The sequence below is a fragment of the Hylobates moloch genome, unplaced genomic scaffold (genome assembly GCF_009828535.3).
Source record: "Hylobates moloch isolate HMO894 unplaced genomic scaffold, HMol_V3 SCAFFOLD_11, whole genome shotgun sequence".
Taxonomy (NCBI): domain Eukaryota; kingdom Metazoa; phylum Chordata; class Mammalia; order Primates; family Hylobatidae; genus Hylobates; species Hylobates moloch.
Window position 1 is genome coordinate 57373855 of NW_026652286.1, and position 26631 is coordinate 57400485.

The 26631-nt window shown below is 37.5% G+C and overlaps 1 protein-coding gene across 4 annotated transcripts in view; it reads right to left on the minus strand.

Moving 5' to 3' along the window:
• The window catches only part of DLG2 (discs large MAGUK scaffold protein 2), a 2210459-nt gene that overhangs the window by 1714135 nt on the left and 469693 nt on the right, over window positions 1-26631 (minus strand). For all 4 annotated transcript variants that reach the window (XM_032167965.2, XM_032167963.2, XM_032167962.2 and 1 more), the window contains one exon: window positions 22289-22384. In XM_032167965.2, the coding sequence (XP_032023856.1) occupies window positions 22289-22384 (96 nt within the window). The remainder of the gene's footprint in view (window positions 1-22288; window positions 22385-26631) is intronic.

Here is a 26631-nt window from a genome sequence, read left to right on the forward strand (position 1 = left end):
AACTATATTATGAAACTGGGGTAGGAGGAGGTTCTAAAGTGTTTACAAAAGTTCCACATTCTGAGTGAAAAAATGAGTTATTTCCCAAACTTTTCCCTCCTCACTTGCTGTCTGCAGACACTTATTATGTGGGCAGAGCTTTGTGTTCCCTTCTGCAGCATTTTAACAGCCAAATGATTAGCACTCTCCCCTCCCCCAAATCCCTCCCTTTCTTCTAGTAAAGCTGCTACTACATAGACTGCCTTTGAGGTGCTTGACAAGCATCACTCTGGATAATAACATACTTTATTTTCCCATCATCTTAGACACACAGGCAGTCACAGACTGAAATAGAAAAACAGACACAGGAGCTCAGAAAGGAGAGAGGGGGTGGGAAGGGAGAATGAGGGAGAGTGAGAGAGAGAGAATGACAGAATGGAAAGTACTGCCTGACCAATAAAAATGGAAAATCAATGATTCGCTTTCACTAGGAAGAAAATACATAGTCAACAGGACCATTGAAATATCAAAAATAAATGTATAGGGACCCATACACTATCTCCCCAAGATACTGGCAGGACCATTTCCCACCCCACTACTAACCACCACCCTCTTTTTTTCATAAAAAGTATACTTTCTATGATAAACAATTTGGAAAAAAATATATGACTCTTCTACCTTTCATGAATTATTGAGGTTCTAACGTCAATATCCCAATAACCTCCTGATTGCTAAATAAATGAATGTCTCAGAAACTGACATGTCATTATTTTACCCAAATGAGAGCACTGTTCATAAAGATTTTAAGTTCATAGCAAATCAAATATGTGTTCTGAGAAAAAAAAAAAAAGACAAGCTCCTAAAGTTCAATTTGATATAAAAACCTTCAAAAGTGGCTCAAAAAAAATTTGTAGTTAAAAAATATAATTTCCTCTGAACTGCTATCCTACTGATGTAAGAAATTTCAAATAAGTTTCAAGTTAAACACCACCAATAGAATCCATGCTCTGGTGCATTCCATTAGGTAACTCTGTCTTATGTTTCAGTAATTTGAAAAGGTCAAAGAAACACCACTTTGTCTATTCACCCTCATTTGTTACATCATCACAATAATTATTTTAACTCAGTACTTTCTAAGTTTATCTAAGGGTGCATAAAACCTTATATCTTTATGTCCCAGCCTGTTTCCCTGACACAACTAACATCTAATAGGTAATTGAGACTTATTGCCATATTCATGTTCAAAATAATTAGGCTTTGTGTCCCTGTAGCACCTTAAAGTTGACAAAGAACTTGTAACAGTCTCACAGGCTTGGGAAGTTTAAATGACTTCCCAAAAGCCTAGTAACTTTCGATGGCAACATTAAAGACCATGTCCCTTAATTCCAAGTCCAGGTCTTTGTTAGTCATAGAGACAATCAGAATGGAGACAATCAGGGGTTAGACAGAGGAAGTAAATAAATTGGATAGCAGAGTAAGGTGAGTATTTTTGCAAGGTATCCTGGAAGATGATACCTTCAGAACTTAATTCCATTTTTGCAGAGAGGCAGACACTAAAATTAGCAAAGGGAGCCTGATTAGTCTTCTAACGCTGGTGGATCACAGAGGAAAGCACTTTGTAAACTATAGAGACTTGCAGAAATAAAACACAGCTTGTCTAGCATAGGTTCTAGAATACCTTAGGCACTCCCTAAGTCATTCACCTGACACATGTTTGTTGAGCGCTCATTATGTGATTATTTGATTGTCTATATCACCCTCTAAAATGCACTCCTTAAAGATAGTTTTAACTCTTTATTTCCATTGCCTAGACTAGTGTCTCATTCATTCAACAAATATACTTGAGAATCTACTTATGTGGAAACGCAAAGTGAGGAAAAGATAGCAAAATCTCTGCCCACAAAAGAATAAAAAAACTATAGTACTGTACAGAAAGCATTTGGGGGTGTTTTACTTCCACAAAATAGAGGCATTTAACCCAGAATGGAGCAGTGAGGGAAAGCTTTCTGGAGAGGGGCCTTGAGCTAAGATGAGGAAGAACCATAGGAGTTAACTAGAAGTTAGGAGAGAAGAGAATTGCATGCACTCTATTGTATTTGAAAAAGGAATGAATCAGCAATATGTTCTACCTTTATACAATCAGTTTAATAAATACATCCAATAAAAATACTTCAGAGCAAGCATTTTACAAACTGAATATGCAATCTTTGAGAAAAAAGAGCATTGCTCATATAATTTTGAGTACAAATATACTGTAAATGCATGTACAATATGTATGTTATATATTCATTTGTTTGTATTCACCTCAAGTGATTAACTGGATAATGTATGTATGTTTAGATATAAGTAAGTACATAACATTTTGAAGTGTAGACCCATTTGGGATTTCCACTTTGTGTATACCTTATCTTCAATTGATTTTCCTCAGATATAAAGATGATAGAGGATAATTCACTCCTTTGCCTCAAGGAAAACACTATGTTGTTTTTATAATTAACAAAGTATTGACATGAAACTTTTTTTTTTTTTTTTTTTTTTTTTACAGACATAGTGCTCAATTGGGCCTGTGATTTTCAGAAGAAGTGTCTGGCAAGATAAAAAGCCTCAGCCTGCAAGCTGCTTTACTTGATATTCCTTGACATTAATTATCTCAAACTAGAAATATATTGATTCTTAGTAAAACCTATCATTGAAAGTTTGATATCATAAAATTACTCTTGTAAATTACTTGCACTAAACCTGTACCTTAACCACTTAAATCCACTATTACTTTTATTTTGTTTGTTTCCAACAGGGAAAAATATCTCTAGAAGTGAAATCCAGTCAGTGTCTGTTCTAGAATCTAAGCCCCTTGAGTGCAGATTTAATGTATATATCTGGCACCTAATATGGTACTGGCACTTAAGAGGCACAAAATCAATATTAGTGGAATGAAAGAATAATCACAGCTCTAGTTATGCTATTTTTTGATAGTTTTTTTAAAATCTATTTAAACCTATGATCCCTTATTCATATGAGAACCATATATTCATATTAATTATAATATACACATATATACATATGTGCATATATAAAAATTTAAAAATAAATATATTGGTGCATGTAGCTGAAGGTATTTGCAAATAAAAATATTTTCACGGGAAAATCCAGTCTGATGTAAGAAGGTATGGTTTAGAACAGTCTTATCTATAATGGAGAAGGGCAGTTTCTAGCTGAAGTGTTACAAGTACAGGATGCTACTGAAACTAGGTGCTTATTATTGTGTTAGAAAAACAGTAATAAATATAAGCATGTTAATAATAATAGTAATTTATCAAGTGGCTATTATCTGAAGTACTGGGGTAAATACTTTGTAATTATTATCTCATGGTCATAATACCCTTTAGGAAATAATTACAATCCCTATTTTATAGTTAAGGAAACTGAAGTTGCCTGAGGTTCTATGACCTGCCATAAGTGACACAGAACCTAGGTGACCCCAACCCAGAGAGCGGTCTATGTTATTTCCGTCTCATCACACTGCAAATCCTGAAATCGTTTCTGTCCCTCTGGGTCCAACCTGAGAGTGTGGCACAAACAGATTCAAAAGGCCTTCTCCTTAGCCAAAGGTAGCCCGGACTCCATGCAGATGAATTATAAACAACCTGTGATCCTCCTAAAAAAGATAGGTTCATCACTGGGCTCCTACCTGACACCTTCCATAGCTTATAAGGGCCTTGGAAATAACCCTAGAAGGAATGGACTCCACATTAGAAAGATTAGGTCCAAAGGAAATAACAAGAAATCCACCCACTTGGCCTCCTATCCCTGCCTATCTGTTCCCCATATACCCAGAACAGCAGGCACACAAATGACATCTGCAAAGCTTGTTAGCTTAGTAAAATAAATAGACTGCAGGCAGGTCATGGCAAAATGCCTGCCCTCATTTCCAAAGTCTCCAGAGGTAAGCAAGAAATTAGGATCAACTGAAAAAAGACTGAATTTTTCAGAGTTTCTATCATTAAAAAAAATCAGGACAGTATTGGATCCTGAAAATAATTCATGAAAAGCAGGAGTCTATGTATTCTGTTCAAGTTAAATGTGTATCCTTACAAAAAAAATAAAAACTAAACAAGCAAAATTTTGAGTGAACCAATAATTGCTAATGAAATGAATTAATTTTTACTTTTAACCCATCTTTTAATCATGATGTTCAATTGTATGGACCTAAATTTTATGTCAATTTTTCTCATGTGAGTTGTAACATAGTTAAATGATAGCCATGTAGCTCTCCCAGTTATTATCATCAAAATCTAAACAACCTTTGAAATTTTATAAAAATGGTAGGCTACAAATGATGCAAACATTCAATAAAAATTGTTTCCCTAACAAATCAAAGTTTACATAAACTTTGCTGAACATTAACTACATTTCTTATGCGGCTCAATTTTTCCTATTATACAATGCTGTGGGTTGAGTGGATTCCAGAAATCCAAATAGTTGTGTGCAAGCCACAAATCTAAAAAGCTATATGGTCAAAAATAAAATTTTGCCTTCGAGTCAATATAAATAACCTCAGCAGTACTGCTAAATGCCATTCCCATACTCCACCTTCTATACCCTGATACGGTTTGATTGTGTCCCCACCCAAATCTCAACTTGAATTGTATCTCCCAGAATTCCCACATGTCGTGGGAGGGACCCAGGGGAAGTAACTGAATCATGGATGCCGGTCTTTCCCATGCTATTCTTGTGTTATGGAATCAGTCTCACAAGATCTGATGGGTTTGTCAGGGGTTTATGCTTTTGCTTCTTCCTCATTTTCTCATACTGTCACCATGTAAGAAGTGTCTTTCGCCTCCTGCCATGATTCTAAGGCCTCCTCAGCCAAGTGGAACTGTAAGCCCAATTAAACCTCTTGTTTTTTCCAGTCTCGGGTATGTCTTTTTCAGCAGCCTGAAAACGAACTAATACATACCCAAAGCACACTGGCCTGTTACCTGTTCCTCAAATATGGTGTTTCACTCTAATTCTTCCTCAGGGCCTTGAATTTGTTGTTTCTTCTGCCAGAAACTGTCTTTCCCTGGATTTGCACATGGCTAGCTCCTTCTCATCATTCAAGGCTCTGCTCAGATGTTACTACCTCAGCAAGACCTTCCCAAACTGATTTCCCCTAATTAGAATCTCTTCCATCCCTTCTCCATTACATCATCCCAGTTTATTTCCTCCATATGATTATCACAATCCAAAATTATCTTCTCTATTCATCTCTTACTATCTCCTCTATCTGAAGTTTACCAGTGAGAGCAGGAACCTTATCTGTTTTGTCCATGGCAGTATCACCAGTGTTTAGAACATAACAGATGCTACATAGAGATTTTTGAATGAGTAAATGAATGAATGAGATGCATCACATGGAAACTCTTTAAAAAATATATGGCTAGAATCAGCAGTCCAACATGAAATTTGCAATGCAAGATCTTTAACATAGTTTGGTTTCTAAGGATCTGATTTACACTAACGATAATATTTACAAACATACACGTAAACAATAGTTTTTGGATTCAAAATTAATTTATTTTGAAATAAATTGTATTGGGAATAATTAAGGTATACAACATCATGTAAGATATATATACATAGTAAAAAGGTTATTATAGTGAAGCAAATTAACATATTTATCACTTCTCACATAGTTACCCATTTTTTTAGTGTCAAGAACAGCTAAAATCTACTCATTTAGCATGAATCCCATATATAATACAATGTTATTACCTACAATCCTCATGGTGTACATTAGCTCTTTAGACTTCTTCATAGTACGTATCTGCTAGTTTGTATCCTCCACCCTACATCTCTTCATTCCTCCCAACTCAGTAACCACTGTTTTATTCTGTATTTTTTAAATTTTATTTTGTATATGGTAAGTATGTGTATATGTATACACACACAGATAGATAGATTTCGCATATATGTAAGATCATGCAATATTTTCCTTTCTGTGTCTGGCTTATTTCACTTAGCATAATGTCCTCCCAGGCTCCTACATGTAATGGCAAATGGAAAGCTCTCATTCTTTTTTAAAGCTGAATATTATTCCATATTATGTGTGTACCACAGTTTCTTTATCCATTCACGCACTGACAAACACTTATTTCCCAATCTTGGCTATTGTAAATAATACTGCAAAGATCATACGAGTGCAAATATCTTTACAAGATTGTGCTTTCATTTCCTTTGTGTATATGCCCAGAAGAGGAATTGCTGGGTCATACAGTGTTCTATCTTCAACTTCTTTAGGGACCTCCATACCGTTTTCCATAATGGCTGTCCCCATCTGCATTCCCACCAACAGTGTACAGAGTTCCCATTTCTCCACATCATCACCAACATTTGTCATCTTTTGACTTTTATTTAGAAATAGAAAACAATTTATATGACACTCCCAAAACAAAGAAAGGTATGCACAGGATAACTTTTTTAGAAAATATGCATTTGTAACCTATCTTTTTAAAAAATTATTATCGGTACATGATAGTTATATATATTTATAGGGTACATGTGATGTTCTGGTACAAGCATAAAATGTTTAATGATCACATCAGGGTAACTGGGATATCCATCACCTCAGGAACTTATTTTGTTTTTTTGTATTAGACACATTCCAGTTCCATTCTTAGTTTTTTGATATATACAATAATTATTGTTGACTATAGTCACTCTGTTGTATCAAATACTTGATCTTATTCATTCCATCTAACCATACTTTTATAAAAATTAACCATCCCCACTTTTCCCCTCCATTGCCGCTACTCTTCCCAGCCTCAGGTAGCCATCATTGTACTCTTTCTCTCCATGAGTTCAACTGTTCTAATGTTTAGCCACATGAGAGAGAACATGTGAAATTTGTCTTTCTGTGCCAGGTTTCTTTCACTTAACATAATGACCTCAAGTTCCATCCATGTTGTTGCAAATGATAGGATTTCATTCTTTTTTGTGGCTAAATAATATTCCAGTGTGTACCACATTTTCTTTACCCATTCATCAGTTGATGGACACTTTGATTTCAAATCTTGGCTAAGTGAATAAATAATAAATATAGGAGTGTAGGTATCTCTTCAATACACTGATTTCTTTTCTTTTGGATAAATACCTAGCAATGGGATTGCTCAATCATATGGTAGTTTCTATTTTTAATTCTTTGAGGAACCTCCATACTCCTCTCCATAGTGGATGTACTAATTTATACTCCCACAAACAGCGTATGAGGGTTACCGTTTCTCCACATTCTTACCAGAACTCATTATTTCCTGCCTTTTGGATAAACGCCATTTTAACTGGGGTGAGATGATACCCACCTCTTGTTTTGATTTGCATTTTTTGATGATTAATAATGTTGAGTATTTTTCATATATCTATTGGCTATTTACACATCTTCTTTTGAGAAATCTCTGTTCAGATCTTTTGTCCATTTTAGAATCAGATTATTTGTTTTTTTTCCCATTGAGTTGTTTGAGCTCCCTATATATTAGGGTTATTAATCTATTATCACATGAAAATATTTCCCCCATTCTATAATTTGTCTCATTTGTTCATTATTTCCTTTGCTATGGAGAGCTTTTTAGCTTGATGTAATGTCATTTTTCTATTTATGCTTTGGTTGCCTGCAATTTTGAGGTATTACTCAATAAATTTTTGCCCAGACCAATGTCCTAGAGAGTTTCTTCAATGTTTTCTTTTAGTAATTTCATAGTTTCAGGTCTTATATTTAAATATTTAATCCATTTTTATTTTATTTTTGCATATGGTGAGATATAGGGTTGTAGTTTCATTTTTCTGCACATGGATATCCAGTTTTCCTGGCACAATTTATTAAAGAAAATGTCCTTTTCCCAATATTATGTTCTTGACACCTTTGTCAAAATTGAGTTCATGGTAGATGTATGGATTTATTTCTGGGTTCTCTATTCTATTCCATTGATCTACGTGTCTGTTTTTATGCCAATACGATACTGGTTTGGTTACTACAGCTCTGCAGTATAATTTAAAGTCAGGTAATGTAATTCCTCCAGCTTTGTTCTTTTTGTTGCCCATGATGGCTTTGGCTATCCTGGCTCTATAGTGGTTCCATACAAATTTTAGGATTACTTTGTTATTTCTGTGAAGAATGTCATTGTTATTTTGATAGGGATTTCACTGAACATATAGATTGCTTTGAGCGGTATGAACACTTTAACAATACTGATTTCTCCAATCCATTAGCATAGAATATCTTCCCATTTTTTGTGCCCTCTTCAATTCCTTTTACTAATGTTTTATAATTTTCACTGAAGAGATCATTTACTTCTGTGATTAAAATTTATTCCTAGGTATATTATTTTACTTGTAGTTATTGTAAATGGGTTTTTTTATTGGTTTCTTTTTCAGATTGTTCATTGTTAACATATAGAAATGCTAATGCTTTTTGTATGTTGATTTTGTATCCTGCAATTGTACTGAATTTATTCTTCAGTTCCATTAGTACAGTTTTTTGGTGGAATTTTTAAATTTTTCTAAATAGAAGATCATATCAGCTATGAACAAGAATAATTTGACTTCTTTCATTCCAATTTGGATGCCCTTTATTTTTTTCTCTAAATGAGAGAAATTAAATATTACTTAATTAGAGTAATTTAAAAATTTAATTAGAGTAATTAAATATTACTCTAGCTAGGACTTCCAGTGCTATATTGAATAGCAGTGGTAAAAATGGGCATCCTTGTCTTGTTATATATCTTAGAGAAAAGGATTTTAATTTTTCCCCTTCAGTATGGTACTACGTAGGAGTGTAGCATACATAGATTTTATCGTGTTGAGGTATGTTCCCTCTACGCCACATTTTTTAGCATTTTTATCATGAAGAGATGTTGAATTTTATTGAATGCTTTTCAGCATCAAATGAAATATGGTTTTATCCTTCATTCTGTCAATACGATGTATTACATTGATTGATTTCTGTATGTTGAGACATCTGTGCATCCCTGGACGAACCTCACTTGGTCTTGATGAATGATCCTTTTAATTTGTTACTGAATTTGGTTTGTGAGTATCTTGTTGAGGATTTTTGCATACATGTTCATCAGAGATATTTGCCTATAGTTTTCTTTTTTGATGTGTCTTTCTCCGGTTTTGGCATCGTGGTAATACTAGCCTCATGAAATGAGTTTGGAAGTGCTCCTTCCTCCTAGATTTTTTCAAATAGTTTGAGTAGGATTGGTATTAGCTCTTTAATTATGTTCTTTAATTAGTTCTTTAATTAGACTTAATTATGACTTCTGTCTCATTACTTGTTATTGGTCTATTCTGGTTTCAGATTTCTTCACGGTTGAATCTTGGTAAGTTGTATGTGTCTAGAAATTTATTTATTCTAGGTTTTCCAATTCTTTGGCATATAGTTGTTGATAGTTTCCCTAATGATCTTTTGAATTTCTGTGATATCAGTTGTAATGTCATGTTTTTCATCTGACTTTATTTTGGGATGTCTTCTCCCTTTTGTTCTCAGTCTGGCTAAAAGTTTGTTGATTTACTAATTTTTGCTTGTTTTGCTTTTGCTTTTCTAGTCCCTACAATGCATCATTAGGTTATTTTTTGAAATTTCTCTACTTTTTAATGCAGGTGCTTATTGGTATACTTCCATCTTAGAATTGCTTTTGCTATATCCCATAAGTTTATGTATGTTGTGTTTCCATTTTCATTTGTTTCATAAAATCTTAAAATTTCCTTCCTAATTTATTCATTGACCTACTTGTCACTCAGGAGCATATTGTTTAATTTCTATGTGTTTGTATACTTTCCAAAGTTCCTCTTCTTACTGATTTTTAGTTTTATTCCATAGTGGTCAGAAAAGATATTTAATATAATTTCAATGTTTTGAACATTTTAAGACTCATTTTGTGCCTTAACATATGGTCTATCATTGAGAATGACCCATGTACTGACAGAAAGAATGTGCATTCTGCAGCTTTTGGATAAAATGTTCTGTAATATCTATTAGGCCCATTTGGTTGACAGTATAGATTAAGTCTGATGTTTCTTTGTTGATTTTCTGTCTGGATGATGTGTTCAATGCTGAAAATGGGGTGTTTAGCTCTCCAGCTAGTATTGTATTGTGGTCTTTCTCTCTCTTTAGCCTTAATAATATTTGTTTTATATATATGGGTGCTCTAGTGTTGGGTGCATATACATTTATAATTGTTATATCCTCTTGCCAAATAGAATCCTTTATCATTATATAATGTGCTTCTTTGCCTCTTCCTTTAGTTCCTATCTTAGAATTTATTCTATCTGATATAAGTATAGCTATTCCTGCTCTTTCTTAGTTTACATTTGTGCAGAATATCTTTTTCCATCCCTTTAATTTCACTCTATAGGTGAAGTGAGTTTTGTAGGCAGCATGTAATTGGGTCTTTTTTTTTTTTTTAAATCAGTTTAGCCACTTTATGTTTTTCTTCGGAAAGTTTAGTCCATTTATAGTAAACGTTATTATTTATAGGTAAGAACTTACTCCTCCCATTTTGTTATTTGTTTTCTGGTTACTTTGTGGTCTTCTCTTCTCTCCTTCCTTCCTGTCTTCCTTTGTGTAAAAGTGATTTTCTCTGGAAGTATGTTCTAATTTCTTGCTTTTACTTTTCGGTGTATCTGTTGTGGGTTTTTTGATCCGAGGTTACCATGAAGCTTGCAAATAATATCTTGTAAAAAATAATTTTAAACTAATGACAACCTAACTCTGATTTCAAAAACAATGCACAAGCAAAGAGAAAACTTAAAAACTCTACATTTTATCCTCCATGTTCTTTGACTTTCAGTTGTTTCTATTTTTTTATACTATTTCTTAGAAATAAGTTGTAGTTATTATTTTTGATTAGTTTGTCTTTTACTATTCCTATTCAAGATATGAGTGGTTTACACACCACAATTACAGTGTTGAAGTATTCTGTATTTGGCTGTGTATTTGCTGTTACCAGTGAGTTTTGTACCTTCAGATGATTTCTTACCGTTTGTTAATGGCCTTTTCTTTTAAAGAACTCTCTTTATCATTGCTCTTAGGACAAGTCCACTGTTGATGAAATCCCTCAGCTTTTATTTGACTTGTAACGTTTTATTTTTCCTTCATGTTTGAAGGCTATTTTCCCTGGATATGCTATTCTAGGATAAAAGTTGTTTTATTTGTTTTTCCCTCAGCACTTTAAATATGTCATGCCCCTCTATCTTGGACTGTCAGATTTCCACCGAAAAGTCTGTTGCCAGATGTATGCTCCCTTGCATGTTGCTTGTTCCTTTTCTCTTGCTTCATTTAGGATCCTTTCTTTAGCCTTTGGAAATTTGATTATTAAATGTGTTGAAGTAGTCTTATGTGGATTAAATCTGCTTAATTTTCTATGACCTTCTTGTACCTAATAATATTTTTTCTAGGTTTGGAAATTTCTGTTATTATTTCTTTAAAAAAACTTTCTTACCTGATCTCTTTCTTTACTTCCTCCTTAAGGTCAATACATTTTACATTTTCCCTTTTGAGACTGTTTTCTAGATCTCATAGGTTTGCTTCATTCTTTTTATTATTTTTTTCTTCTTTCCCCCATGACTGTTTTTTATACAGCCTGTCTTCAATCTCACCAACTTTTCCTTCTGCTTGATCAATTCTACTCTTCAGAGATTTGAAAGCATTTTTCATTTTGACAATAGAAATTTTTTAGCTGCAGAACTTCTGCTTGATTATTTAAAAAATTATTTCCATCTGTTTGTTAAATTTCTGTGATAAGATTTTGAATCCCTTCTCTGTGTTATCTTGATGTTCACTGAGCTTTCTCAAACAACTACTTTGAATTATCTTTCTGAAAGTTCATATATTTCCACCACTCTAGAATTGGTCATTGGTGACTTATTTAGTTTGTTTAGTAAATCAGGTTTTCCTGGATGTTCTTGATGCTTGTGGACGTTTATTAATATCTGGGTATTTAGAAGTTAGGTATTTATTTTAAGCTTGCAGTCTCAGCTTGTTTGCACCTATCCTTCTTGAGAAGGGTTTCCAGGTATTCAAATGGAATTGGGTGTGGTAATCTAAGTCTTTGGTCACTGAAGCCATATCAACACTGGGAGATACCCCAGAACTAGTAATGCTGTAATTCTTGCAGACTCCTAGAGGTACCACCTTGGTAGCCTTGGGTAAGATCTGGGGAATTCCCTGGATTACTGGTCAGCAGTCTCTCATTCTCTTCCCTCACTTCTCACTTTCCCCAAACAGAAGTCTGTCTGTCTGTCTGTCTCTCTCTCTCTCCTGAGCTTCCTGGAGTTAGGGGAGGGGTGGCATAAGTACTCCCATGGCTATCACAGCCAGGACTGTGCTGGATAATACCTGAAGGCATCACAGTATTTGGGTCTTATCCAAGGTCCATGGCTACTATTTCCTGGCTGCTGCTGATGTTTCTTCAATGTCCAAGGGCTCTTTAGTCAGCAGGTGGCATATTCAGCCATGAAGGGGTCCCTCCCGTCAGGGGAACAGGTTCCCTTCTAGCCAAGGGTAGGTCTGGAGATGCCATCCAGGAGCTAGGATCTGGAATTAAGGGTTTCAGGAATCAGCGTGGTGCTTTATTTTACTGTGGCTGAGCTGGTACCCAGGTTGCAAGATGTCCTTTGTACTTTTTCTTCTGCTTTCCCAAAGTATAAGGAGTCTTTCCCAAGCTGGATGCCTGGAATTAGGGAGGGGTAGCACAAACACTCCCTTGGGTGTGACAACTAGTGTCTCACTGGGCTTCATGTACCCCCAGTCCACTGGCCCCAAGCCCAGAGCAGTGCCAGGACTTATCCAAGGACTGCAGACCTTGTTACCTGACTGACATTCAAATTTATCTAAGACATTAGGCTACTTTAGTCAGCCAATGGTGGAGCTACCCCAAACTCAAGTTCCTACCACTGGGGTGGAGAATTCCCCTTTGAATGGGGCTAGTCTAAATGCTTCATCTGTGGACACTGGTGGAATTTTGCCCTATGTTGTATTCTGCTGTGAGAGGGCAGAATTGAGTTCCAATGCAATGTCTCACAATCGCTTCACTCTCTCTCCTACAAACACACAGATTTTCTGCGTACATGCCATGGGTTGGGGAAGGGTGGTATAGGCAATACAAAATTGTCTTTCCTACCTTCTTTAGTGCCTCTTTCCCTGATATAATAATTAAGGCAGCTACTGCGATCACTCACCTAACCTTTGGTTCTTATGAAGGTGCTTTCTTGCACGGATAGTTATTCAATTTGGTGTTCCTGCAGGGGGGATAATCACTGGAGTGTACTATTCAGCCATCTTGCTTTGCCTCCCTCCTATCTTATCGACTTTTTGATAAAGCCATCCTAATGAGCGTGAGGTAGTTTCTCATTGTAGTTTTGATTTGCATTTCCCTGATGATTAATAATGTTTAACCTCTTTTTATATACCCATTGGACATTTCTGTCTTCTTTGAAGAAATATCCATCCAAGTCTTTTGCCCATGTTTTAATTAGTTATTTGTTTTTCCACTACTGAGTTGTATAAATTCTTTATAAATTTTGGATATTAACCCCTTATCTAATATATGACTTGCAAATAACCATTAACTTTTCATTTACCAATTATGAATTTTGATGTGCATAATATCATTAAGTATACATAACCAGTGACTTAAGTATAATTTTACAGGTAAAGAAACTCAGACTAAGAAAAATTGACTTGCCCAAAGTTATTTAGCTACTGACTTGATGAACCAGTATGGTCAATATTCTTTTATTTTATTTTACTTTAAGTTCCAGGATACAAACGCAGAATGTGCAGATTTGTTACATAGGTATACATGTGCCATGGGTTGCTGCACCTGTCAACCAATCATCTAGGTCTTAAGTCCCATATGCATTAGCCATTTGTCCTAATGCTCTCCCTCCCCTTGCCCCCCACCCCCTGACTGGCCCTGGTGTGTGTTATTCCCCATACTGTATCCATGTGTTCTCATTGTTCAACTCCCGCTGATGAGTGAGAACATGTGATGTTTGGTTTTCTGTTCTTGTGTTAGTTTGCTGAGGATGATGGCTTCTAGCTTCATCCATGTCCCTGCAAAAGACATTATCTCATTCCTTTCTATGGCTGTATAGTATTCCATGGTGTGTATGTACCACATTTTCTTTATCCAGCCTGTCATTGATGGGCATTTGGGTTGGTTCTATGTCTTTGCTATTGTGAATAGTGCTGCAATAAAGACACATGTGCATGTATCTTTATAACAGAATGATTTATATTCCTTTGGGTATACACCTAGTAATGGGACTGCTGGGTCAAATGGTATTTCTGGTTGTAGATCTTTGAGGAATTGGCACACTGTCTTCCACAATGGTTGAACTAATTTACATTCCCACCAAGAATGTGAAAGCATTCCTGTTTCTCCACAGCCTCACCAGCATCTATTGTTTATTGCTTTTTAATAATTGCCATTCTGACTGGCATGAGATGGTACCTCATTGTGGTTTTGATTTCCATTTCTCTAATGATCAGTAACATTGAGCTTTAATGCATATGTTTGTTGGCTGCATAAATGTATTTTGAGAAGTGTCTGTTCATGTCCTTTGCCCACGTTTTAATGGGGTTGCTTTTTTCTTGTAAATTTCTTTAAGTTCCTTGTAGATTCTGGATATTAGCCCTTTGTCAGATGGGTAGATTGCAAAAATTTGCTCCCATTCTATAAGTTGCCTGTTTGCTCTGATGATAGTTTCCTTTGCTATGCAGAAGCTCTGTAGTTTAATTAGATCCCATTTGTCAATTTTGGCTTTTGCTGCTATTACTTTTGGCATGTTCATCACAAAGTCTTTGCCCATACCTATGTCCTGAATGGCATTGAGAGGTGACAGCATGCTGGCAGTCCTCACAGCCCTCACTCGCTCTCGGTGTGCCTCCTCTGCCTGGGCTCCCACTTTGGCAGCACTTGAGGAGCCCTTCAGCCCACCGCTGCACTGTGGGAGCCCTTTCTGGGCTGGCCAAGGCCAGAGCCGGCTCCCTCAGCTTGCAGGGAGGTGTGGAGGGAGAGGCGCCAGCGGGAAGCAGGGCTGCACGCGGCGCTTGCAGGCCAGCTGGAGTTCCAGGTGGGCGTGAGCTTGGCAGGCCCCTCACTTGGAGCAGCCGGCCGGCCCTGCTGGCCCTGAGCAATGAGGGACTTAGCACCCTGGCCAGCAGCTGTGGAGGGTGTACTGGGTCCCCCAGGAGTGCCAGCCCACCGGCGCTGTGCTCAATTTCTTGCCAGGCCTTAGCTGCCTTCCTGTGGGGCAGGCCTCAGGACTGCAGCCCACCATGCCTGAGCCTTCCCCCACCTCCGTGGGCTCCTGTGCAGCCCGAGCCTCCCCGACGAGTGCCGCCCCCTGCTCCATGGTGCCCAGTCCCACTGACCACCCAAGGGCTGAGGAGTGCAAGCGCACAGCATGGGACTAGCAGGCAGCTCCACCTGCAGCCCTGGTGCAGGATCCACTGGGTGAAGCCAGCTGGGCTCCTGAGTCTGGTGGAGATGTGGAGAACCTTTATGTCTAGATCAGGGATTGTAAATACACCAATCAGCACCCTGTGTCTAGCTCAGGGTCTGTGAATGCACCAGTTGACACTCTGTATCTAGCTACTCTGGAGGGGCCTTGGAGAACCTTTATGTCTAGCTCAAGGATTGTAAATACACCAATCGGCATTCTGTATCTAGCTGCTCTGGTGGGGCCTTGGAGAACCTTCGTGTCCATACTCTGTATCTAACTGATCTGATGGGGACGTGGAGAACCTTTATGTCTAGCTCAGGGATAGTAAATGCACCAATCAGCGCCCTGTCAAAACAGACCACTCGGCTCTACCAATCAGCAGGACGTGGGTGGGGCCAGATAAGAATAAAAGCAGGTTGCCCAAGCCAGCAGTGGCAACCCGCTCAGGTCCCCTTCCACACTGTGGAAGCTTTGTTCTTTTGCTCTTTGCAATAAATCTTGCTACTGCTCACTCTTTGGGTCCACACTGCTTTTATGAGCTATAACACTCACCGCAAAGGTCTGCAGCTTCACTCCTGAAGCCAGCGAGACCACGAGCCCACCAGAAGGAATGAACAACTCCACATGCGCCGCTTTAAGAACTGTAACACTCACCGTGAAGGTCTGCAGCTTCACTCCTGAGCCAGCGAGACCACGAACCCACCAGAAGGAAGAAACTCCAAACCCATCCGAACATCAGAAGGAACAAACTCCAGACATGCCACCTTAAGAGCTGTAACACTCACTGCAAGGGTCTGCGGCTTCATTCTTGAAGTCAGTGAGACCAAGAACCCACCAGTTTTGGACACAGTATTGCCTACGTTTTTATCCAAGGTTTTTATGGTTTGGGGTTTACATTTAAGTATTTAACCCATCTTGAGTTAATTTTTGTATAAAGTATAAGGAAGGGGTCAAGTTTCAGTTTTCTGCCTATGGCTAGCCAGTTTTCCCAGCATCATTTATTAAATACGGAATCCTTTCCCCATTGCTTGCTTTTGTCTGGTTTGTTAAAGATCACATGGTTGTAGATGTGTGGTGTTGTTTCTGAGGTCTCTGTCCTGTTCCCTTAGTCTATATGTCTGTTTTGGTACCAGTACCATGCTGTTTTGGCTACTGTAGGCTTGTAGTATAGTTTGAAGTCAGGTAGCATGATGCCTCCAGCTTTGTTCTTTTTGTTCAGGATTGTCTTGGCTATATGGGCTTTTTTTTTGGTTCCATATGAAATTTAGTTTTTTTCTACTTCTGTGAAGAATGTCAATAGTATTTTGATGGCAATAGCATTGAATCTATAAAGTATTTTGAGCAGTATGGCCATTTTCATGATATTGATTCTTCCTATCCATTAGAATGGAATGTATACTTGTTTGTGTCATCTCTTATTTCAGTATCGTGAATATTGTATTGACCAAGTGGATGAAACAGGATAAATCTTGATTATCTGATGCCACTTCCCATCCCATCGTTGTTCTAATAATCTTCTGCACTTTGAAAATCACTGAACTCATTGATCCAGGTAGTAAATACCATAAACTTCAATGTTTGATCTTAAGTGCTCTGTATCTGAACAGAATATACTTCATTGTTTTCAAGCAAGTATAAAAAACAGAATCCTAAATACAGTTGTATTCAATTAATATAATATCATTTCTGTAGTGTTTGTGTTGCTTTAGAGACAGTAAACAAATACATTAACATTGGATTGATTAGTTAAATAAAGCTTTATAAATATATGAGACTTAACAAAATTCAAACTTGACCAGATGGAATGAGCTACCTTGGGAGGTGATATATATCCTATAACTTGAGGCTTTCCAGCAGATGATAGAATCCCTTTTAGCAGAGTGACAATAAAAATAATTTAAAACCAAGGAGAGTCACTACTCTGTATTGCCATTAAAATTACCTTTAATCCTGATTCTGTAATATTTTCAAACTTGGCCCTCTGGGAAGATTAACTCAAAAACATCAGTTTTTAAATTTTTTTTTTGTTTTTTTCTTTTGAGACGGAGTCTCGCTCAGTCGCCCAGGCTGGAGCGCAGTGGTGTAACCTGGGCTCACTGCAAGCTCTGCCTCCCGAGTTCACGCCATTCTCCTGCCTCGGCCTCCCGAGTAGCTGGGACTACAGGCATCCACCACTACGCTCGGCTAATTTTTTTGTATTTTTAGTAGAGACAGGGTTTCACCATGTTAGCCAGGATGCTCTCGATCTCCTGACCTCGTGATCCGCCTGTCTCAGCCAAAGTGCTGGGATTACAGGCATCAGCCACCGTGCCCAGCCTCAGTTTTTAAATTATTATTGTAACATAAGAAGAATCACATAACCTTAAATTTATAATATTGGCCACTCTTAAATATAGAGTTCAATAGTGTTAAGTATGTTACATTGTTGTGAAACAGATACCTAGATGAGTTTTTCATCTTGAAAAACTGAAACTGTATACCCAATAAACATTAATTCCCCCTCCCTCATCTCTCCAGCCCTAGGCAACCACCTCTCTACTTTCTGTTTCTATGAGTCTGCCTACTTGAGATACTTCATAGGAGTGGAATCATACAGTGCTTGTCCTTTTGTGACTGGCTTATTTTGCTTAGCATAATACCCTCAAGGTCCATTCATGTTAGCATATGATAGGATTTCCTTTTGTTCCTAAGGCTACATAGTGTGTGTGTGTGTGTGTGTGTGTGTGTGTGTGTGTGTGTGTATAACATTTTCTTTATCCATTCTTCTGTTAACGGACATTTGGGTTGCTTCCACCACTTAACTACTGCAAATAAGGCTGTGATGATTATGGCTGTGTAAATATTTCTTCAAGGTCCTGCTTTGAATTCTTTTGGATATTTACCCAGAGGTGGAACTACTGGATCATACGGTATTTCTATTTTTAAGGTTTTCAAGAATCTTTATACTGTTTTCCATAATGGTGGCACCATTCCCACCAACAGTGTATAAGCATTTCAATTTCTCCACATCTTTATCAACACATTATTTTCTGTTATTTTGACAGCAGGCATCCTAATGGGTGTGAGATGATTTTTAATTGTGGTTTTGATTGGCATTTCCCTCATGATTAGTGGGTTGAACATTTTTCATAGATGTGTTGGCCATTTGTATATTTTCTTTGGAGAATTTTCTATTCAAGTCTTTTGTCCATTTTTAATTGTGTTACTTGTTATTCGTTGTTGAGTTGTAGAAGTTCTTTATATATTCTGGATATAAAGCCTTCAAGTGTATGTGATTTGCAAATACTTTCTCCAGTTCCATTGGTTGTCTTTTCACTCTGGTGATTGTTTTCTTTGATGTACAGAAGTCTTTAAGTTTGATGCAGTAGAATTTATTTATTTTTGCTTTCAGTTTCCTGTGCTTCTGGTGTTATATTCAAGAAATTGTTGCCAAATCCAATGTGTCCTGACATTTTTCTATTAGTTTTATAATTTAAATCTTATATTTTCTATAGGTGCTATAGAGTTTAAAGTCTTACTTATATCTTTAATCCATTTTGAGTTAATTTTTGTATATGGTATAAAGCAAGGGCCTAACTTTATCTTTTGCATGTAGATATCCAGTTTTCCCAACACCATTTGTTAAAGAAACTATCCTTTCCCCAGTGGTAGTCCTAGCTCCCTTACTTAAAGTAATTTGCCATATATGCAAGGGTCTATTTCTGGGATCTACATTCTGTTTCATTGATGAATATATCTATCTGTCTTTATGCCAGTACGACACCATCTTGATTACTGTTGCTTTGTAGTAAGCTATGAAATCAGGATGTCTGAGGCTTCTAAGTTTGTTCTTATTCTCCAAAATTGATTAGGCTATTTAGTGTCTTGGAACTATCACTTTTAAAATAAGGATCATGGGAAGCATTTAATGTAAACACATAGAGACCAAGGGATTCTCATTCTGCTCTCATTCCATAAAACAAACAAACATAAAAACCTTCTGTCCCACAGCTGAGTGGCATTCAGAAAAAGAAGTTCCCTTCTAAATATCAGAAAGAACAGTCACCAGAAAAACAGAGCTGAGCTACAAAATTATTGTTAATTAGAAGGTGCAGCTATTTAACAGAGTATAAATATACACTATAGCCAAAAATAATTAAGAGCAATGCTGAAATTCTCTAAAATACATGATCATTCTATTCTATCGAAGTAAACAAATGTATTATAATAGAACTCATAAGTTATTTATTTATTTATTTTTATTTATTTATTTTTTTTTTGAGATGGAGTCTTTCCCTGTCACCCATGCTGGAGTGCAGTGGCTCTATCTCAGCTCACTACAACCTCTGCCTCCCAGGTTCAAGTGATTCTCCTGCCTCAGCCTCATAAGTAGCTGGGATTACAGGCACACACCACCACACTTGGCTAATTTTTGTATTTAGTAGAGATGGGGTTTCACCATGTTGGCCAGGCTGGTCTCAAACTCCTGGTCTCAGGTGATCCACCCACCTCGGCCTCCCAAAGTGCTGGGATTACAGGCATGGGCTACTGCACCCGGCCTCATAAATTATTAGTATCTAATCAGTCTCTCACTTTAGATTAGGGTTTAGATTAGGAAACTGAGGCACACGGATAGTCTAAGTGACTTGCCCAAGAACACTCAAATAGTAAGTGTACAAAGACAATAATCTAACATCTCTGTTTCCAGTTATGACTTACTCTTACACGATTCTTCCTCCTCAGTCTGATATGTGTCCTACAGTCAAATGTGTTTCTACCTTGTTCACTCTCTGTTCTTACTGAAAGAAACCTAACTTTCTGCCCCATCCATTGTAGTACGTGCATGGTATTTACTTAGTCTCTTAATCAACCAGTTCTAATTCATAAGATTGGCTAGACTGTTTTCTGCTGAAAAAGACAAAGTATCAAACAACTAAAACAGTATCTAAAACAAAATATTGCTGAAGGCATTTAGTGCTCTACTCATTTCTCCAATTGCATGCAATATCTAGAGCATTTACCTATCAATCCTTTCATATATAACTATCCCATTTCATCCTTTTTATATTCCTATAGTATAGTAACAATAGGTATAATCTCATTTTATCTCATTTCAGGCACAATAAAAAGTCATTTAATGTGCCTGAGGTCACATGACTAATTTGTGATAGAGCCAAGATACAAATCCTGGTCTCTGACTTTGGATCTTTTGTTCATTCCATTCTATCACACTGTCCTACTTTTGATATTAGACTTAGTTCTCAACAAATATGCCCCATCTCCTCTAAAGGTATTTTCTTAGTTGTTCCCATGTTATTTCAAATTTAAGATGTCATAATTGAATTATTTAACTCTATCTATCCATTAGTCAGCTTTCCTCCAAATAACCCCATTTTTGTGCTTATACCACCTAACTCTCAATTTACTTAGTCACCAAGTCCTGTCAATTATTTCTTTAAGATTCCTCATTTCTCTGTAAGCTGATTAAAAATTTTCGTTGTGGCTGGGCCTGGTGGCTCACGCCTGTAATCCCAGCACTTTGGGAGGCCGAGGCGGGCAGATCACGAGGTCATGAGATCGAGACCATCCTGGCTAACACAGTGAAACCCCATCTCTACTAAAAATACAAAAAATTAGCTGGGTGAGGTGGCGGGCGCCTGTAGTCCCAGCTACTCAGGAGGCTGAGGCAGGAGAATGGCGTGAACCCCGGGGGGTGGAGCCTGCAGTGAGCCGAGATCACGCCACTGCACTCCAGCCTGGGCGACAGCGAGACTCTGCCTCAAAAAAAAAAAAAAAAAAAATTTTCGTTGTTTCTCACTAGAACTCTGGAATATCAAATCTCCAAGCTTTACGTTTTGCATATCAGGTTTATTTAAACACAGAAGATACCCCTAAAAAATACTCCCAATTATTTTAAATTGTTCAAAGGAAATAACAGGAATAAAATAAAGAAAACCATATTAAATATGAAGTATTTATTCCTCATTAAAGGTCTAAAGTTTTCATTAATATCTTCATTTTTATTTTCCAATGTTAATAAAAATATCAACTCAATAAAATAAATGCAAAACTTGCAATTAATTTCAATAGCATGAATAGCTACTATTTGCCAAGCAGTACTAAGCATGTTCATACTAAACATCTCATTAAAATTTCAAAAGTACCCTATAAGATGAGGAAAGGGAAGTTTTTAGCATTTAAGCAGCATAAGCTAGCAATATACTCTCCAAATATGAAAACAAATGTTTCTCTAATATATTTTTCAGCATTTATTTAATTTAGCTGCCTGGAAGGTTGGCACATTTGTATCCCACTTAAGACTAATGACTTCATTTTCGGGAAGTAAAAATACAAATATCCTTGCGAACAGCCAGGAAGTACAAAAATGTGTTTTCTAAGTATTCATGAGCCCAGCATGGATGTCCACCCTCCCTCTCTTCTTTTGGGGGAAAAAAAATAAAACAGTCTCATTGCCAAATTAGATAACTTCCTTTCCTAGAAGCACATTTAGTATTTTATTACTGTCTCAAATAGTTAACATCTTCTAGGTTAAACAAAAGTATTTTTCAAGAGAGGAAAAGTGAAATAGCTTACAAAATGATTGTGTGATAACCAGCACTTAAAGACTACGTACTAAAACACAGAACCCAAAATGAAACACACAACTACTCAAAATGATACACATTCAGTGTCAGCTCAGAAGCCTGAGAACCCAATATGCTGACCAGGCCAAAGCTAGAAATTAGGTTACACATTTTCTTTCTTTAACACTACTAGCACTATCCACAGAGAACAAACAAATTTTACCCATGAAACCTAGTAAAAAAGAAAACAGTGTAACACTTACAGTTGTCGTCTCATCAGTTTCATTTTCAAAACACTGATTTTCTCTATTTTGCTCAATACATGAAGCATTTTCCTTTGATCCACTGCAATCTGTAGGCTAAAATAAAAGTTTACAAAATCAATACTCCTTTTTTATTTTCTGCCATGTATATTGTTTTCAAACTTTGAATATACACATTAAAATATCTAAGGCCTGAATAAATATTATTAGATGTTGCTTATTTCAATTTTAGCATATGAATATACTCTCTAACCCATTTTTATATTGCTCCCAAAGAGAAAACATAAAATGGGACAGTTATTCAAAGGCCAATTTTAAATTTCAAAGGTTTCCAGCACGGAGTGTTGAACATGGGCTATTCAAAAGTAAATTGATGATCTGGTTAAAGCTGAGCATGGTTAATGGGAAGATGAAGATAGAGGGCTGATTTCACTTTATGTAAGTTCTCATTCTTGGAGAAATCTCTATGGAAGCTATTGGAGATCTCAGAACTAGCAGTGGCATTGACTGCCTTTGCTTTGGGCTATCTTTTTATAACTACAGCTTTAGATGATAAAAATAATGTCTACATCCAAAGCAAAAGGTAGGTTTGCTTACTGACCATTATAAAATAGATGTTACCTAAACTGAGGGAACACAACCTACAACATGACCCATTGCATATGACTGTATCATGTGACCATCTTTGCCATGCACTGTAAAAATTGGGGCTTGAGAAATTGGTACAAGAAAATGTTGATACTCTACTGCTGTTGTTGCAAGTAATTAGTCTCTGCCCTATGATTCTTTTGGCAGCATCGATGAAATTGTGGCAGACTAAATTCTTAGTTCGCAAGTAGGATACAATCTTAGACTCCTCACAGTTCTTGACAGTGACAAGGATGGAATCCTGACAGATTCATAGTGTTCTGGAAGAGGAAGGATCAGAGACTTCTAGGCTGATGAAAGGGATTTGTGAAACATCTTTAGGAACTGGGTAGTAAACACGCTGACCACACTGAATGTTCAACTGCCTAATAAGAATTCCTCACTTTAGGCCAGGCACAATGTCTCATGCCTGTAATCTCAGCACTTTAGAAGGCCAAGGAGAATGGATTACCTGAGGTCAGGAGTTTGAGACCAGCCTGGCCAATGTGGAGAAACCCTATCTCTACTAAAAATATAAAAATTAGCCGGGTGTGGTGGCATGCACCTGTAATCCCAGCTACTCGAGAGGCTGAGGCAGGAGAGTCACTTGAATCAGGGAGGTGGAGTTTGCAGTGAGCCACTGCACTCCATCCTGGGTGACTGAGCAAGACTCTGTCTCAAAAAAAAAAAAAAAAAATCCCTCACTTTAATGCACGTTAATGAGAAGAAATTTCTGAAGTGGTTGCAGGCTAAGACAGCTCCCAAAGGGTTTTTGCCAACTCTCCACTGGCTGGGAGAACTTCCTCACCAACCTAGCAGTCAGCCTCAGTTTCTAAGATTCACTCTAAAAGGAGTGGGTGAGCAGAAATTTCCACCCCTTTTCAGGCAATAGCTATAGAGACATGTACCTGCACTGATTGTGAAAGAGAAATTTGCAACTACTGTGGGCAGAAAGATTTATCTGATTCTAGTCTATTGCAGACGCTCCTCTTCTCTGCTCCTGTAGTTTACATCTATCATTGTAATTAGCATATTGTATTATAAATTACATAAATGTATATGTATATATATGTGTGTGTGTGTGCACATGTATGTGTCTATCTGTGTTTATCTGTCCCATTAGAGTATCTTGTAAGACAAGCAGGATATCTGTTTTTCAGTCTCTAGGATAAATACATATTTGTTTAATGAATGAAAAATAAAGATTAGATGAAAAATTGATACACAGACAGATGAACAAACTGAGAAGATGTGTCATCTCATGAAGAGCAATGTCAGGCTCAACCACCTTGGGATACCCAGGTAGCCTCTGTATCAGAAACATAGAGCTCTTTATTTTGTGCTCCCCTCTTTTGGCCACTCCTCTTTGGTCCCATGAACTATCCAAACAAATCAGGGCCGTCAATCTGACTGTATCTCTCACGTAGATATACATAGTAAGGACCTGTCCTCTGATGAGACCCACTGGAATCAAGATGCTGATTGAGCCTGCACTGCCACAATTGCTAATTGGATCCATCAACATATTGAACATGGCGGCACATCCACCATCATAGACTAAGCACAAAGTAAAAGACTGCTTCCCAAGCAGAGGCTACTTGGGTGTCCTAAGGTGGTTGAGCTTGGCATTTCTCTTAGCCAGATCAGAGCCCTTATTCATTGTTCGTATATTTGTTCATCTATCTATGCATCTCTTTGTGATGGTTAATACTGAGTGTCAACTTGATTGGATTGAAGGATGTAAAGTATTGATCCTGAATGTGTCTGTGAGGTTGTTGCCAAAAAAGATTAACATTTGAGTGAGTGGGCTGGGAAAGGCAGACTCATCCTTAATCTGGGTGGACACCATCTAATCAGCTGCCAATGCAGCTAGAATATAAAGCAGGCAGAAAAAAGTGAAAAGATTAGACTGGCCCAGCCTCCCAGCCTACATCCTTCTTCCATGCTGGATGCTTCCTGCCCTTGAACATTGGACTCCAAGTTCTTCAGTTTAGGGACTCGGACTGGCTTTCCTTGCTCCTCAGCTTGCAGATGGCCTATTGTGGGACGTTGTGATCATATTAGTTAATATTTAATAAACTCATATATATATATATATATGTGGTTCTAGAGGAATAGAATATTAAGGATGAAGTCCTTTCATTGGTTTGGGGGTTTCTGGAGTTGGCTGCTTAACATGATTAGACCCAAAAATGCTAAGGACTCTACTTCTAGTGGCAAACACTGATAGTCCTTGGCATTAACTGTTTAGAGAGTTATGCAAGATTAATGCATTTGACATACCTGATTCACCATTCGTGAGAGGCAAGGAGTTTAGTGACTCTATACATGACACATTTGACTATATGTGGAGAATCAAGGAATATAATGAAGCTGATTGGTTGCTTCTGAGTTCAGTGGACAAAGTGATGAAAAGAAATGATGAAATCAGGGATTCTAACTACCAGCTTCAGAAGCAGATACTGAGTCTCAAATCTGCTAAGATTACCCTGAGTGAAAGTCTTATCTCCTGTAGAGAAAGATATGAAATTGTGGGAAAACAGACACAAGCCCTTAAAGTAAGGGCACTGATTGGAAAAGAATGGGACCCTGTAACTTGGAATGGCAATGTTTGGAAGGTCTCTCATGAAGCTGGGGAAAATGAGTTTATAAACTCTGATGAACCTTTTTTTGCCAGAAGAAACAGCTTCCCCATTCCCAGTAGTGGCAACATCCCCTCCCTGACCCACGCTGCCATCAGCCTTTCCACCTTTGTCTGAGGAGATAAACCCCGCACTGCCTAAGAAAACAGTGATGGCTCCCCTGAGGCAGTTGCCAGGCAAGATAATATTGATTCTTCTCAGGAGACACCCCCAACAGCCCTGTTTGCTTCTAGACTTATAACTAGGCTGACCTCTCAGTGGGCCCTAGAGGTGAAGTTCAGAGTGTGACCTATGAGGAGGTACACTATACTCAAAAAGAACTACTTGAATTTTCTAATTTATATAAACAGAAATCTGAAGAACAGGTATGGGAATGGATATTAAGGGTGGGGGATAATGGTGGAAGGAACAAAGAATTGGATCAGGCTGATTTATTGATCCAGCCCCACTAAGTAGGGACTCTACATTTAATGTTGCAGCTCAAGTGAAAAAAAAGTTGTAATAATTTGTTCGGTTAGCTGAAATATGGATTAAAAGATAACCCACTGTGAGCAAGCTGGAAATGCCTCATCTCCTTTGGTTTAATGTAGAGGAAGGGATCCAAAGGCTTAGGGATATTGGGATGGTGGAGTGGATTTGTCACTTTAGATCTACTCATCCCAGCTGGGAGGGTCCAGAGATACATTCTTGACCAATGCCTTGCAAAATAGATTCATGAGGGCAGCACCTGTATCTTTGAAGGGCACTGTAATTGCTCTTCTCTGTATGTCAGATCTAACAGTGGGAACCGCAGTCACTCAACTACAAAATTTAAATACAGTGGGAATAATGGGATCCCAAGGTGGCAGGGGCCAAGCGATAGCACTCAACCTTCAAAGGCAAGGTGGGCATAGCTACCATGAGGGACAGCAGAGGCAAAATGGCAATCAGAATACTCTGACTCGTGTAGAGCTCTGGAACTGGCTAATCATATTGTTTCTAGAAGTGAAATTGATAGGAAGCCTACTGCATTCCTACTTAATGTATACAAGCAGAAGACTTCTAGGCCAAATGGACAAAAGACTAATTTGAATT